Source organism: Hippoglossus stenolepis, chromosome 3 (assembly GCF_022539355.2).
Source record: "Hippoglossus stenolepis isolate QCI-W04-F060 chromosome 3, HSTE1.2, whole genome shotgun sequence".
Taxonomy (NCBI): domain Eukaryota; kingdom Metazoa; phylum Chordata; class Actinopteri; order Pleuronectiformes; family Pleuronectidae; genus Hippoglossus; species Hippoglossus stenolepis.
Window position 1 is genome coordinate 9817786 of NC_061485.1, and position 14718 is coordinate 9832503.

General features: G+C 40.8%; 1 protein-coding gene across 1 annotated transcript; it reads right to left on the reverse strand.

Annotated features, from left to right (window-relative positions):
* Nucleotides 1–609: 609 nt before the first annotated feature.
* On the reverse strand, nucleotides 610–12056 carry wnt2ba (wingless-type MMTV integration site family, member 2Ba). The gene is made up of 5 exons (XM_035153294.2): nucleotides 11469–12056; nucleotides 8123–8343; nucleotides 6649–6926; nucleotides 5515–5779; nucleotides 610–3266 (listed from the first exon to the last, which is right to left on the reverse strand). The coding sequence occupies exons 1-5, from the start codon at nucleotides 11645–11647 to the stop codon at nucleotides 3037–3039; spliced, it is 1173 nt and encodes a 390-aa protein (XP_035009185.1). The 5' UTR covers nucleotides 11648–12056; the 3' UTR covers nucleotides 610–3036.
* Between the last annotated feature and the right edge of the window lie 2662 nt (nucleotides 12057–14718).

A 14718-nucleotide genomic window follows, 5' to 3' on the forward strand; every position in this document is an offset into this window, starting at 1 on the left:
AACAATAAAATCTGTGAGAAAAGGCTCAAAACGTCCATGAGATTATAGTCACACATTTATGAGATTTTGTGCATCAGGGATGCAATAAACAGCTGGTAGGATATTGTTGGTTACATCCATTGGCAATTCATTTGTGGTACAGCAGGACACAAACACCACTGCGTCCTCTTCCAAATTGTTGTTTTCTTCTAAATAAGCCCAATTCAGGACAGTGTCTTCTCAAAGGATGATCGTAAAGAGACTCGAGGATAAAATTTCCTTGTAGCAGAATCCGATTACAAAGTATAGTTTGATTAGGTCATCCACTGCATTAATAATACCTGGTAAGCTGCAGTGTTTGTGACTTGAATCTCTGAATTTCTGTGACTCATTTAGACAACCATTCACACCCACAGGCAATTTAGAGTTTCTTATTAACCTGCATGGCTTTGGATTGTTGGAAGAACACGAGACCTCCACACAGAAACGTTCTAACCACTGTGAAGTTTTGAAGGCTGGAGAAGCACAGGCTGACGACGGGCCCCACTGTGTGTGAACAGCCCTAACCTTTTGTAATCTTAAAGAAAAACACAGCCATCATACTCTTCATTTACATTCAAAACAGCCTCTTGTGCTTGCAATTAACTTTTGACTTGCGAACATTTGACGCGGCGTGTCATTTGGCCGTGTTCAAAGAGCTTTACTTTGGCTCTCCTCCTCATTACGTGGACTTGAAACAATTTGTTGACTCTCAGCATCCACAGCTTGTTGTCAGATTCATTTAGATCTACAAAACCCCCTCAGAGGGTTGAGTCTCCAATGGCCCAACATGATGTTTAGCTGCATTACCAGATGTTGAAAAGTCAAATTCAGGGTCCGCAGCTACTTCACTGCTCTTTTTGCAACGTCTTGGCTCCGTTTCAAGAAATACTTCACTTTTCACAAACCAGTCGGGGCCAGTGAATATGTGTACAAAGGATTGAAAGCTCAGTTGCATAAGATTGCATTGTTAAAGTGCTCTGCCACAATGTGATAACAGAAGAAACTGGTGGTAGGGTAATGAAAACCAAGCGATGGGAAAAAATGAAGTTTACAGCTTTAAACTTCATGTTTTAATATCTCACTGTACACAGGATTTAAAACTTTCAGGTTTCATCTCTTTCTTACCACGCAAATTTGGATGGATGGAAACATTTGAGCATACAAATGTGTTTTTAACACTATATTAAATGATGATACTAACAGAGTATTCACATCAAAATCAACCCTGCTTTCAGAAAAACAAAAATCCAAGGCGTTGTGTTGGTAGAGCGTTAGATGAGACAGTGAGATTCCTGAAGGCCAGTTTGAGACATAAATCTGTGAGTTACACCCAATCACCTCAATTTGTTGTGAGGAACAGGAAATTACAACTTCGGAAAGTCATCACTTCAAACATAATATTACTGTCATCGGCTTAATTTTGGAATTGCATCATTCTGGTCTCAAACAAATCTACTCGGAATATACTCAACTGGCCCATGCTTGTCAGAGGACATTAACTGGTTTCAACTTTGTACCAACATTATTTTGTCCAAAAGGCCTCACTGGACTGACTATGGGGGCTGGTTTTCATACATTACTGTTGTCTGTCTGAACCATCAACAGTTTATAACGATGGAAGACATGACAAAGTGAAGCCCAATCACCTTAATCGCACCCAAGATGGCTGGCTGCAGTATAGGTCATGAACCCTCTCTCGTCCGCAGATGGAACATGGGTCAAATAAAAAAATCAAGGTACACATTATATACATTTTTCTCAGGCATCTAGTGAGGATGCCTCCTGAGCGCCTTCCTTTGGAGGTTTACTGGGCACGCCCAACAGGGAGGAGACCCTGGGGTACACCCAGAACTTGCTGGCGGGACTACATATCCCATCTGGTCTAGGAATGCCTCAGAATTCCTCAGGAAGAGCTGGAAAGTTCTGCTATGGAGAGGGTCGTTCAGGATACCCGACTTGGCCGGCTACCTGTGCGACCAGAGTCCAGAAAAGCGCAAGACGATGGATGAATGGGCTATAAAAACAGGTCGAAGCGTCATGATTGACAACTGAGACTGACTTGCAACCGGTCAAGTGCTTGTCTCGGCAGGAGCTTGATACGGTGGCTCCACACCACAATCACTACAGCGCAGATTCTGTCTCCAAATGACGTCAATAGCGAAATATGGCATCATCTATATCCAGGATATTTTAGCTTCATATCTTTATATATAGTCTATGGTCTGGACAGTTGCTAGCTGTGGTAAAAATGTTAACTATTTGAATTAGACAACTCCTGTTAGTTAGTTAGTTAGTAAGTTAGTTAGTTATTGACATTCAGATATGTAGGATACAGTGTGAAAATGGTGAATTCCAGACAGTAATCCACAGTCCATTTAAAACTTAATTTTTCCTATTGTTGTGCCCTTTTACCTCCTGAGAACCAACTGAACTCCAACGCTGCGGTTTTAACTGGAAGCACTTTCTTGTTCTCCTGCTTTTTGTTCCTTTGATTTCACAGTGAGATTATTTGTCCTTGTTGTTAGTTTGTTCGAGTTGCATTAATCACAAGCAACCAGTCTTTGTGTTTTTTACATGATTTGTTGCAGAACCATACAATGGTTTAATGTCATTTAAATGTGTCAGTGTTTGTACAAAATCTGAACGATATTTCCATCTCTATTTCTTCAGGCGAAGATTGCTATTGTGATCATTACTATGATCATGAGTTTGAGCTCAATCATGGGCTCACATCGTCTTTACATACTGTAAATCAACAGACATTACCTCATATTTCTTCCTAAACAAACGGTGCATTTACAAGTCATATATTTTTTTTCTTAAACAAATTGTTCATGGATCAAAGCAACACACAGTAACTGGGTATATTTTCCAGTTTAGCAAAAAGCTTCTGAAGTGTCAAAGGCTCAAAAGTCCGAGGTATTACAGTTAAAGGATCCCAATCATATATCTCATAATAAAATGCAGTCATTAGCGCAGGGGTTAATGAGTCAGTGGTTGGTGACGTCTCCTTTTTTAGGTTATGTCCAGCCAGTCCGGTCGCTTGTGGGGCTTGCAGGTGTGAATGTCCACCACGTCCTCACAGTCTTTGCACTCCACAGCGCAGCACCACTTGAACTTGCACTCGCACTTGGTGATGCGCTTGACTCGCATGGTGTCGTAGCCCCGCCCACAGCACATGACCTCACAGCCGTCCGTTCCTCTCGAAGACTTGTTGCACACTCTGCCCGCTGTTCCCAACGAGCCTGTAAAGAGATGAAAACAGTCAAATGCTGCAGTTTTTGTGTAAAAATACCCAATGATCCATTGATTCCACTTGAATCATCTAATCGATTGATCACAATTAATGGAACCATTTCAGCAATGTGCACTTTCTTCCTTCTGCTTTATCCAAAATGTAAAAAATAAAAAAAAATTGTGGGACTATTGACCTTCTAGTTTGGAGAAACACGAATGATTATCAAAGTCACATCTCAGTCTTAGTGACCTGAGTGTCTATCACTTGACTTTTACCTTATTAGTAAGACTTCTTTTGAGTCTGACAGAAATTCACGTTTATTTATAGGAAACACAATGTGTCAAACTTTAGTTAAATACAAAGGCCTAAAGTACATGATATGGTTATTTTGTAAATGCTAAATTAATGTAAATTAGGTCTGTCTGCACCAAAACTCCCAAAATATTGGCCATTGCCCCCAGAGCTTAGTTTGTCATCATAAAATAGCCAATGGGATCTTAGATTTCAGAGTTGGGTGATAATTCTCTATGGCTTTGACCCCTTTAACATTATACATAGCTGTATGTGTAATATTAACATGAAATCATACAGCATATTAGTGCAGCTTTAAAAAAAATAAGAACTCAGTGCTGTTTTTAAAGCAGGAACTACCCTCACCTTTTCTGTTGTTGTTACAGTAACTCTAGATAGTTGGTTACTTATTGTTTGTTCTCAAGTGATGACATAGCTGTTCAGAAGAGCAAATGTTGGCAGGTGATCACCTCTGAAGTTTCATGCTGAAAACTGAAACTATTTTTCCAAAGTGAAGTACCAGAGTTCCCACACTCATCAGTGGGGTTTAGGCTTCCAGACTCCCTGACAGAATCGCCTCAGACCCAAACACAAAGGTGTCCATGTACTCAGGTGTAAAATCTCAAGCCTAAGATCAGATGCCATGACTAATAACAGCACATCCCTGAAGTACAGGGGCAGGGATAAGATGAGATATTTCCCTCAGGCTCTAGGGAGTGGCGCTTACTGCTGACCAAAGTAGAGAGATTTGAAAAATAAGCCTGCATGTATCCTTAGGCTGTGAATTCCTATACAATGGAGATTAGTAGGGTCAATAGCTCCTTCTTTTTAGATCACTTTTAACAAGGAAGCATGGCCTTTCCTTTCAGTGAACACACCTTCATTATTGTCAACCTGTAACCATGCTAACAGCAGGGAGGTGTGGGAGAATCTGTTTAAGTCAGAACCATCATCGTCTCCCCCACATATGCACTATGACAACTTCCCTCAACTATTAACAGTGAGTTAGTGAACTCCTTCACGCTCTATTGAAGAGGCTGGATTGGAGGAGAGAGACAGAGCTTAACAAGACAAAGCAAACACTCAGAATTAAAGGAGATGTTAAAGGTCAAATGATTGAACTTTAAGCTGCGGAGGAATGCAAGCCTTCAGTGGATGTGTCGGATTCTTGTAGATTTTGTAAAACTGACGTCCGACCAACTATGGGTCTGTCTAGGTACAATATAGATTGAAATGATAATTTAAAGAAATCATTCAATTATTTCAATAAAAGCTCATAAATATGGAATTGACTGTAGGTGTGAGTGCTGATGTACAACCTGAATTAAATGAAGGTACACTGGAGAGTGCATATACCTCCATGCACACCTCCGCGAAGGCTAACACCCTATGTAGCAGGGTTAATGAAAAAACATCCCTTAATTTTCTTTTGTGTGTCATATCCCAACCCTCCCCAAAATTATAATTGAAATCGGTTGAGTGGTTTTGCATAACTTCTTGGTGGAAGTAATAAAAGGGGGTCTGTAGATGTCAGGAAGGCTTCAACGGCCACAAACTTTGTTTGATCATCTATAATAGAAAACTGGATAAGTAAAGAGTAGAGCCTGAGCAACTACATGCTGGGAATAGTTTCAGATATCAGAATATACCAAAAATGACCACTAGCCATTGTATAAACAATACATGTTCAAGCTCTCAAATATTGAGTATCTTAATTATCGTAACGATAAAGACCAAAGGGTAAATAGGAAATTTCTTCTGTCGTGTCATTAGGATGAATATACCTTTTTGTATGATAATTACAATTCCAAAGGAAAGAAAAATGCAAAGGTCAGAAATTGTTGATCATCATCATGTCTCTTTTACTTGTTTAAAGCCCCTTTGTATTGTCTGTGTCCACTTATTGTATAAACGCAAGTTTTTCTAAAAAACAAATTATTAAGTCTCCTCATTCATTCACTCACCAGCGGCTCGGTCCATGAGACAGTAATCTGGCGAGTTCTCCACGTATACTAACTCATTCTTGGTGCTTCCCTTGAAGTCCCTGTCAGCCACTGTAAAACCCGTCCCGTCCTGGTTCATGGTCACCTCGATGGCCGTGTTGTACTTCTTGCGGAGGTAGTCTCCAGTTCGCCTGAAGTCAGACATGGCCAGCCAACAGGTTCTCAGAGAACAGGAGCCGCTGACCCCATGACACTTGCACTCCAGCTTCATAAACCGCTTCACTGCCTAGAGCAGGGGTCAGAGGTGACAGGGTGTTAAGCCGAGGATGTTGCCCGTGGTTTGATTTAAGTGTGATCGGCCCTGTTAGCAGTTGTTAGCAAATATCCTTCACTATTACGAAACTGTTCTTAAAACCCAGCCTGGAAATATTGAACTGAAAATTAAATCTATTGATAAAAGCAGTTTATAATATCTACTGTTGTGAGAGTTGATATCATTGTGTGGCCTTGATCCCTTAAGGATACTTAAGTCTTTATGTCTCTAAAAAAGGAAACTGTAGAGCCCAACTTGTATGGGTTTAAATGGGGCTAATTATGATACCAATGGAAGGGAGTAAAATATTTTCGTTACCAAAAGATCAGCCGATATAAGAAATTTGCAATGATTCCTATGATTTTTCATGTTTCTGCATTGGTATCATGTCTTGAAATTGTACATTTTCTGGAAATAAATTGAATTTGAAGCCACAATTAAACTAGGATTTAAACAAGTTGGCCAATTAATTAAAAACAACAATTTCGCTAATTACTTCATCATTTCGAGCAAATATGCTCAATCGTTGGATGGTTCCAGCTTCACAAATATGATAATTCGTTGCTTTTACTAGTTGTTATATTGTAAACTGACTATTTAGATTTTTGAACTGTTATTTGGACAAAAGAGGACAATAAAATATTTTAATCTTGTTGAACTGTTTCATTGTTTTCTGCTGTTGAATAGAAGATACAATTTTGAAAAAAAATTGGCAGATTAAGCTTTTCAAGGACAGTAACAATGCTAATCTGTGTTAAGACAAATATGGTTTGTTTATACATTCTGAGAAAAAGGAAACTGCAACACAAAGGTCAGGTGTAAAAACAAAAGCTCCCGCTCACCATCCGACCACACCGGTTGTTGTGCAGGTTCATCAGTGCGCGGGCGTCTTTCACCATCCTCTCCCTGGCGTCTACGAAAGCTTTGGCAAACTTTATGCCATAGTTGATGTTGTCGCTGCATCCACCCCAGTCAAAATTCCCCCTGTCGTCGCTTGCTTGTCCACGCTTGTGGCCGTCGCAGTTGCAGATCTTGAGCTCCCCCACGCTGCAGGCCCTGGTGATGGCGTAGACCACCCCTGCCGAGGAGATGGCGTACACGAACGCTGCCTCTTGGCTGCCTGGGCGCACAGAAACGAGAGGTTTGATCAAATAATGTCGAAAAAGAAGATATCTTTATTAACCCCGCCAAAGAAGTTATGTTTTCTCCCCTGTCTGTTGGTTTCCTTGTTTGTGTGCCAGCAGTATTACGCAAGAACTACACAATGGATTTCAACAAAAATTTGTAGACATAGGCCAAGAAAGAACCCGTACAATTTTGGTGCCAATCTGGACAAAGTGGCAGATCCAAGAATTATTTTTCACTTCCCTTAACATCGCAAAATAGGGCGTTTTTCCTTTTTACGTTTTCATAGATTTTCCAGGGAATAATTCATGGATCTAAATTAAATATAAACATATTGTGGGAGGTAATTTGGTGCAGCTTGATTGAGTTTAATAGGACTGTTGGGCCTTGGCAGAGGTATGCGCTCCACTGAGTGCCATTCTAGTTTTATATATGACAGTGTTTCATATGCTGTCAAACATTGCAATGCAGCTGGTTTTGTTACTATTTTAGGTAGGATTCAAACTGTTCCTTTGAGCACTGTGTTACTGTTCAGTAAAGCAGCGTTTTCTCAAGTTTATTCGAGACAGCAGGAGCACAGAAATCAGTCCATTTATGGTGGATGATCCAGACTGAGCTAACAGCATATCAGCTATAACATCACAGTCCAGCCGACTCTCCTTTCACCTTTTAATTTGCACAGATGGCAGCTTTCTCAGTCACTGGGCTGTGTTTTCATTTCAGACAAGAGGAGATTTTGGAGGTTATTTGGTCTGGCATTCCCACCCACCTCCCGTCCTCATTCCTGCTCACGCAATGAAGCAGAACACAGGCGATATGTCAGGGAGTAAAACTTTGTCTGGCAGCCAGAAACATCTACCCAAATATTTACATCTCCTATTTCTGTTTATACATCACCAGTGTGGATCTCTCGATCTGCTACTTGTTTTTCAGAGAACATCCACTTTCCCAATCTTCCCTCATTTCAGAGAAGGTTTTTAAAAAAAACACAACACTTTCTCTTTCTGTTTGTATTCTGGGGCAAAGTTAATATTAAAAAGACACCTATTAATTCTGTGCTTATCTGCGAAGAGCGGAGACGTTTACGAGGATGATTAACTCGAGTGTCACTGACATAAACAAACCACTGTCACGCACACACAAAAAGAAACCACACAGATAGAAATCCCAGTCGCACATGTGCAGACTCACTTCGCAGCATCACTCTGCCAAACACAGTGTGGTCTCGCTCCAGCGTGCTGCAGTTCCAGCGGTGGTTTCTGAACTGGTGCTGGCACTCTTTGATCCACTCTTTGGCTCCCTCCCCGATGGACTGCATCAGGTCCGGGTGCCGCTGGCAGAGCTGCCGCTGCTTGTTCACCAGGCCGGGAATGTTGTCACAGATCACCCGAGCACCCAGCGCCCCGATGTACCTGCAGTATTCATGATGATGAGTTAAAGGTGCACTTCACCATCTTTTACACCAACAGAACATGTAATGTTCATTTTACCTGATGAGGTCATAGTTGTATCATTAACGGTTATTTTGCTTAGTCTTTTGATTCATTCATATAATATCAACAGATAGAAAACAGCTAAATATTGTAATTCCAATGGTTAAATTAATTGAATCAATGGTAAAAGTGTTAATATAAAGTTTTATTTAGGATTAACTTGTCCAACGTTGTGTTGCCATTTTGCCACTGGTTCTGTGTCTAGTTCTTTTTACAAGTGGGAGATACCTGCAAACAAAGTCTATATTAAAAACTCTGTAGGAAATCTGTAAGATATTCATATTTAACAGGCGAGAAGGGTTTAACAGAACTCTATGGAGTAGCATTAGGGGTTATTTAGTATTCAGCATTTTGTTGCATTATATGGACTAAAAGTCAAGATATCCCCACTAGTGCTGTTTTGATTTGTGGATGGTTTAAGTTCCCCAACTTGATGAAAGAGCAAAATCTGAGGAACTATGTCGGGCATTTTCCGACTAATTTGCATTTCCGATAAGGTCAGGAAACCCACAGTTGATTCTTGAATTCCAAGGTTCATTATCAACGGCCCTGTGGCCCAATCACAGAATTGGATAGAGCAATGAAACATGTGTCCTTACACATCATAACTGTCCAGTTTGTTAAATACCTCAGCAGCATTCATCTTAATTTCAGAGCTTCAGTGAAGCTCCTCTGTCAGTCATCAAATCAAATCCAACCAATTTTAGATAAATGGTTGTGGTGTGAACTTGAGCTCGCTGAGTTGTCTGATTTCCAGACTATACTGTATTTTAACACTTAATAAGTAAAATGTATCTTGATTGTAAGAAGGACATACATATTTAATGTAGGTGGGTTTTGGGATGATATTATGTCGTGGACAGGAGTATTTGCTAAACACCAGTGGGGAGAATTTTACATAACTCCTAGTAAAACAGTGATTCAAGACTTTTAAACTGTAGTTTTCATTACAATTAAACAAACAACATGTTAAGAAGTAAAGGTGCCTGTAGGTGATTAGTTTCCCTCAGTGCTAAGCTTATAAAGCTGACTTCGGCAAAGGAGTGATATTAATCTCCTTATCTAGAACTCAAGATGTGGCTCTGAGGAAAGAATCAACATCAAATAAGCAAGAAAATGTATTTTTTTCCCCTTTAAATTTAGATCACTGGCAAGTGCATATTCTTCTTTACTTCCATACCCTTCTTCTACTTAAGACTTGGACATTCAGGATGTAGAAGAGATTATTAAATTCCTCACGTTCAGTGAAAAGCACCTCTTTCCCTGTGACAGGCCCATTGCTTCCTGCTCTATTCACACATAATCCCTTGACTTTGTAGCAACTCTTAAAAGGGCGGATCACATGCTGCTGGTATTGTAACACAGTGGGGGGTCTTATCAGCAGGACATGATGACAGTCATCTACAGTACAAATGGCGCTCGGGCCTCTCTCCCTCACAGATCAACCATATGATGCTGCAGACGACCCCCCCTCCCTCCCCCAAGCCTGCACGCTCCACTCTCCATCCGGATATCATTATAGTCGCTAATCGCCACCACATTTGTGTCGCCTGGCCACCGAGACAGAAACAGACGTGGCAGGCAGTTTCCACTCCTCTTATGGCTGTCCCAGTCCCGTTCTCGCTGCTACTCTCTGCCTGAGCAGTAAAGCAGAGCAGGAGCAGGAGCACTACTTGTGTTTATTGTGTGTTGTGCCAAAGATCCCCTGACTGTCCGGGAAGAGAGAGAAAAGTGGGTCCTGCAGCAAGACACACGGCAGTAATCTAAATTATCGGTTAAAATAGGCTGTAACAATACAAACCAGTATTAATTAAGTGTGAAGCTTCCAAGTCTCTGCTGCTCGCTCGCTCGCCTTTTCTTTGGAATTTCTCAGCAATTTAATCAGTTTCTTCATGATGTATTTGCATAAGACAGCAAAGAGATTACACAATTGCAAATAGGATAACCTATATCCCTTTCAATCTCTTGGGAAATTACCATTTGTAGCATTATTTACAAAGGGTGCGTTTTTTAATCTAAATCCTTCTGTAAAACAGATGCTCATTGAATCACAGTCCTGCAGCTCAAGGAAACCAATAGTGCTTCACTATAGTTAGTTTATTATAAAGTGCACATCCAATGTATTTGTGAATGTGACCTGATGCATGACCATAATTATGTCTAGGGCTGCACAGCTAATCAAAATATTGAAATTGCATTACAGCCATGTGCAAATTCCAAATCACAGGAGCTGCAATTTGTGCATGTGTCACATGAAGCGTTGTGTGCAGACTTGCCCTCCACATACAAATCATCTTCTCCAGACAGAAGGGAACATGCTGGTTGGCTGCAGACCCCGGCAAAAACCACATCGTTAACATTTTTGTATTTTCTGCAGTGAAAATGAAATTCAAAAACGCTAAAGAATCACAATATGATTTATTTTATTCTGCATTTCGTTCAGGCCTACAACTGTCCCTCTCCAATGTTGTTGTTTTACCCTCTGGACGTTTAAAGCCTCAGGAGAAATCATCAAGGGGCATTTATTCATGCACCAGCGCCTGCACCTGCCACTTACTGTGGGAAAGATGGATGGATAGGGGAGACCAGCCCCAGCACCATTAATCTTCATACACACACGACACACATTTGCTGTGCCGAACATCTCACTTTGCATCGATGTGTATAAAAAAGATTCCACCGCACAGAAAAAGTAGGATAAGATGAAAATTATGAAATATTTTCATAAGCGTGGAGTTAGATAGACGTTATACACACACTCCTTCATTTCTTCTTTTTCTTAAAATGCATTTCCCTTTTTATACCTGGAATAAAAATGTTTGTAGTGTCAGGTGCAGCACAAAAGAAAAATCAAGTTTAAGATTTAACCTATAAAATGTGTATTTAAATACATGTGATAAAAAAAACAGGATTAAACCATTTTGTGAAGTTTTGTGTTGGACATGTGTGCATCTTAAGTTTGTTTTACAGCAGTTGTATGGACATTGGTTTTACAGATGTGTAAGTAAATCATAGTGTCTGTAAATGAAACAGATGCCACTCACCACCACGAAGAATCCACTCTCGGTGTGAAAATGAGCAGAAGCAAAAAAAAAGTGAAGAATATCTTGTGGATGGGTTTGGAGTGATGCTGGATCTTTGTCCCATGTCTGATCCCCATAGCCCTGCTGCTGTCCGACACACCTCGAGATCCCATCAGACAAAACACGGTTCCTCCTCTCATGTGTTGACAGAGGCTGCACACTCAGGTGTGAGAGTCCATGACGACTGTCCTCCGTCCATCATTGGGAGACAAAAGAAACTTCCCACGGAGAAAAAGTGGATTAAACTCCATCAGTGAAGCGCTGTGAGTTTATTAAAGCCGAGCAGATTGTCTGACTGTACATCCATGATCTTCTCTGGCGTCCCACATTGTTCTTAATGAGAAAGCTGAGAGCTTTTGAAGAGTCTGGTGTAGATTCACCTTCTCTCCTCAGCTGTTGCGCACCGAAGTTAAAGCCACTAATGCTGCAGGAAGTTCTCCTGAACAACACGAGACACGAGTGATAACGTGATAAAAGTCGCAAACAGCAGATGATTCAAAGTGGAAGAAGTATTTCCAGAGGATGGGACGGAGCCTGTGCGCACCTTTCCTCCTGGAGCCGGAGTAAGGATGCGCACAGAAACGCGCAGCGCTGCGCTCCGGTGCGTCAGCTGTCCCTGACCCTACCCCCACCTCCCCCACCTCCCCCTTTGTCAGGACATTACAAACAGCGGTATGCAGACCTGCAGACAGCAGCGGTTTATATTTAGGTCATCCCTGTCTGTGATTGTCTGCCACTCTCAAATCAACGCATTCATTTGCCCAACTCAGCTCTGCCCAGTAATATAGTCTATGCATTTATTAATGAGAGTGATGAGGAGAGTTGAGCCTGTAATCAATTACCATAAACAGAAACATAGACTAACACTTAATCATTTTGATAATCGATTGGTTTTTCGTCTGTTTTAAGCAAACATCAAGTATGAGAAAAAGTAGACTTTTGAAGACGTCTCCTTAGTTTTAAATTATTAGATGTATTTCACTATTTTATTACAAATATGAACGAAAGCGCTGATCTTCAAAATGATTAAACCCCAAATTGGTTTCTAATGAATAAAAAGCAGGCAGGTAGATCATTGTTTGTCTCACTGGTGTAGAGGAAAACACTTTGCTCGGGAACGTCCAGATGAGTTTTAGTTTGACACATCATCTGACAGGAAGCTGGCGTCTCCATAGAAATGGCTACAATCCTTTCCTGGGGGCATTTTAGACGTTGTTTCATATGTCTGCTCCTCCAGTTGGTGTCTATCCAATGAACCTGCAGAATTATACATATCTGGTGTTGCATGGAAACCTCATAACACTTTATTTCAATGATTTTAACCGATGAAAACTCATCCAGAGGTAGTTTAACAATTGAAAAATGCCCTGCTTTCAGTCCACAAAGGAAACTTTTTATTCCTGAAAAGCAGTTTTATTGAGCAGTTGCAATATTTTGTACTCGTTTAAGCAGTCAAGGTATTTTATATCGCCCAATATCACAGTCTTACCTGAACCTTAACTTGTACACTAGACGTCAACCTCTATCCTGACACTCTTGTTTTAGATCAGGGTTTTTTCCCCAAACTTTTCAGCCTCTGACCCCAAATTTACAATGTTTCCTGTAAATGTACCTGTTTGCAACTGTTGCTAATCTGGCATTGTCACTTAAGGGGTCATGTAAGGGCAAAGAATATCAAAAGGCTTATGATAGATTTTGTCTTAAAGTCAACTACTTTTTTAAATCTTTTGTAAGTAAGGCTAAAATATGCTATTTCTAACTGATTGTACATGTTGTCTGTCCGTCCCTGATTTGAGGAGGCGACTTAAATTAGCTGCACAGAATTAACTTCTTTTATGTTCTCAGTGATTTACTTCTAACATTGCTTTGAACAAACTTTATTTTGAAGCCCGGTACAGAACATTGGAAAATGTTGTTTAAAACTAGCCTTGAGGTCTAATGATGTGGGATGGGAGAGTAAAATATGTAGCTCCAAGCACTTGAACCTCTCCTGCAATTCTACTGGCATGTCGTCCAGGAACAAGTTTAACTCATAGAATGTGGAAACATGTGACAAAGACATCTCTGGCTTGTGTCTGCGCGAATTCAGCGAGTCGCTCGGTGCAGTGTTTGTCCAGCAGGTAGAGAAAAGCACAGGCATTATGTGTGTATAAGAGTGTGAGGTCATTTAAATCAGAGCAAATCCTGGGGTGTTAGTTAAGAACTTAAGTAAAGGTCAAGATTGTGTGTGGGTCTGAGTGTAATCTGTTATCTGGGAGTTCAGTAGGATTTCACAAATTATACATAGTCTTATTAGCACATCATTATTTGTCATCTTTTTATTTCTTTTCATGTACTCAGCAGTAAAGATAATATGCTTTTAAAATCTATGTCTCTTATTCTATACCACATACATACACACATAGCCCAGCTGTTTGCCCTTCAGTTATGTCTTATCTGGATTTGGAGCGACACTTGGATCCTCATTACATGTGACCCTGTCTTTCTTTACCCGAGGACAAGATATGGACTTTCCAGTGACAACTACATAACAAATTGCTTTAAAGGGAGCAGGTGATGGTGGCGATAACACTCGTCATCGGGCCGTCCCTCTTGTCTCGCTTTGAGCCAGCTCCAGCTGTGGTCTTTAGGAGGCTCAGTGCCGGGGCCTGACCTCCTATTCTAGGCTCTTCTCATGGCCTGGGCTAAATCTGGAGCGAGGAAAAGAAAAGTACAGCAACAGGATATGAAAGATTTGACAAAATTAGTGCCCAGTTGGTAGTTTTGCGACCAGTGATCAGTGATAGCAGTCGTCGCTGATGAAGACAAGAAAATGGAAGGCGAGACGAACACAGTTTGCTTTCTTTCCTTCTTGCAATAGGTCGTAAATTTCTAATGACGGGTTACGTGCTCCCTCCTCGACCTCAGTTTTGTCATCTCTTTCACACAACACGGCACTGCAGCCATGACACCATGTGTGTTATTGTATTTCTGCCATTGTACACCACACAGTCGTAAAGTACAGCACTTAGCAGGTCGGACCCAGAGGGGCATGTGGCTGCAGCACTCCTTTTCAAGTTCAAGTTCATTTATTTATGTTGTGCTTTATCACAAGCACCTCGGGGCCTGATCGATTTAAATATCGGCCTGTATGAGCCTTTCACAGAAATTAACCGAAAGTATTATTGCGGGTATGATTCGCTGATTTGCGTCAATATGATTACTTCTATTT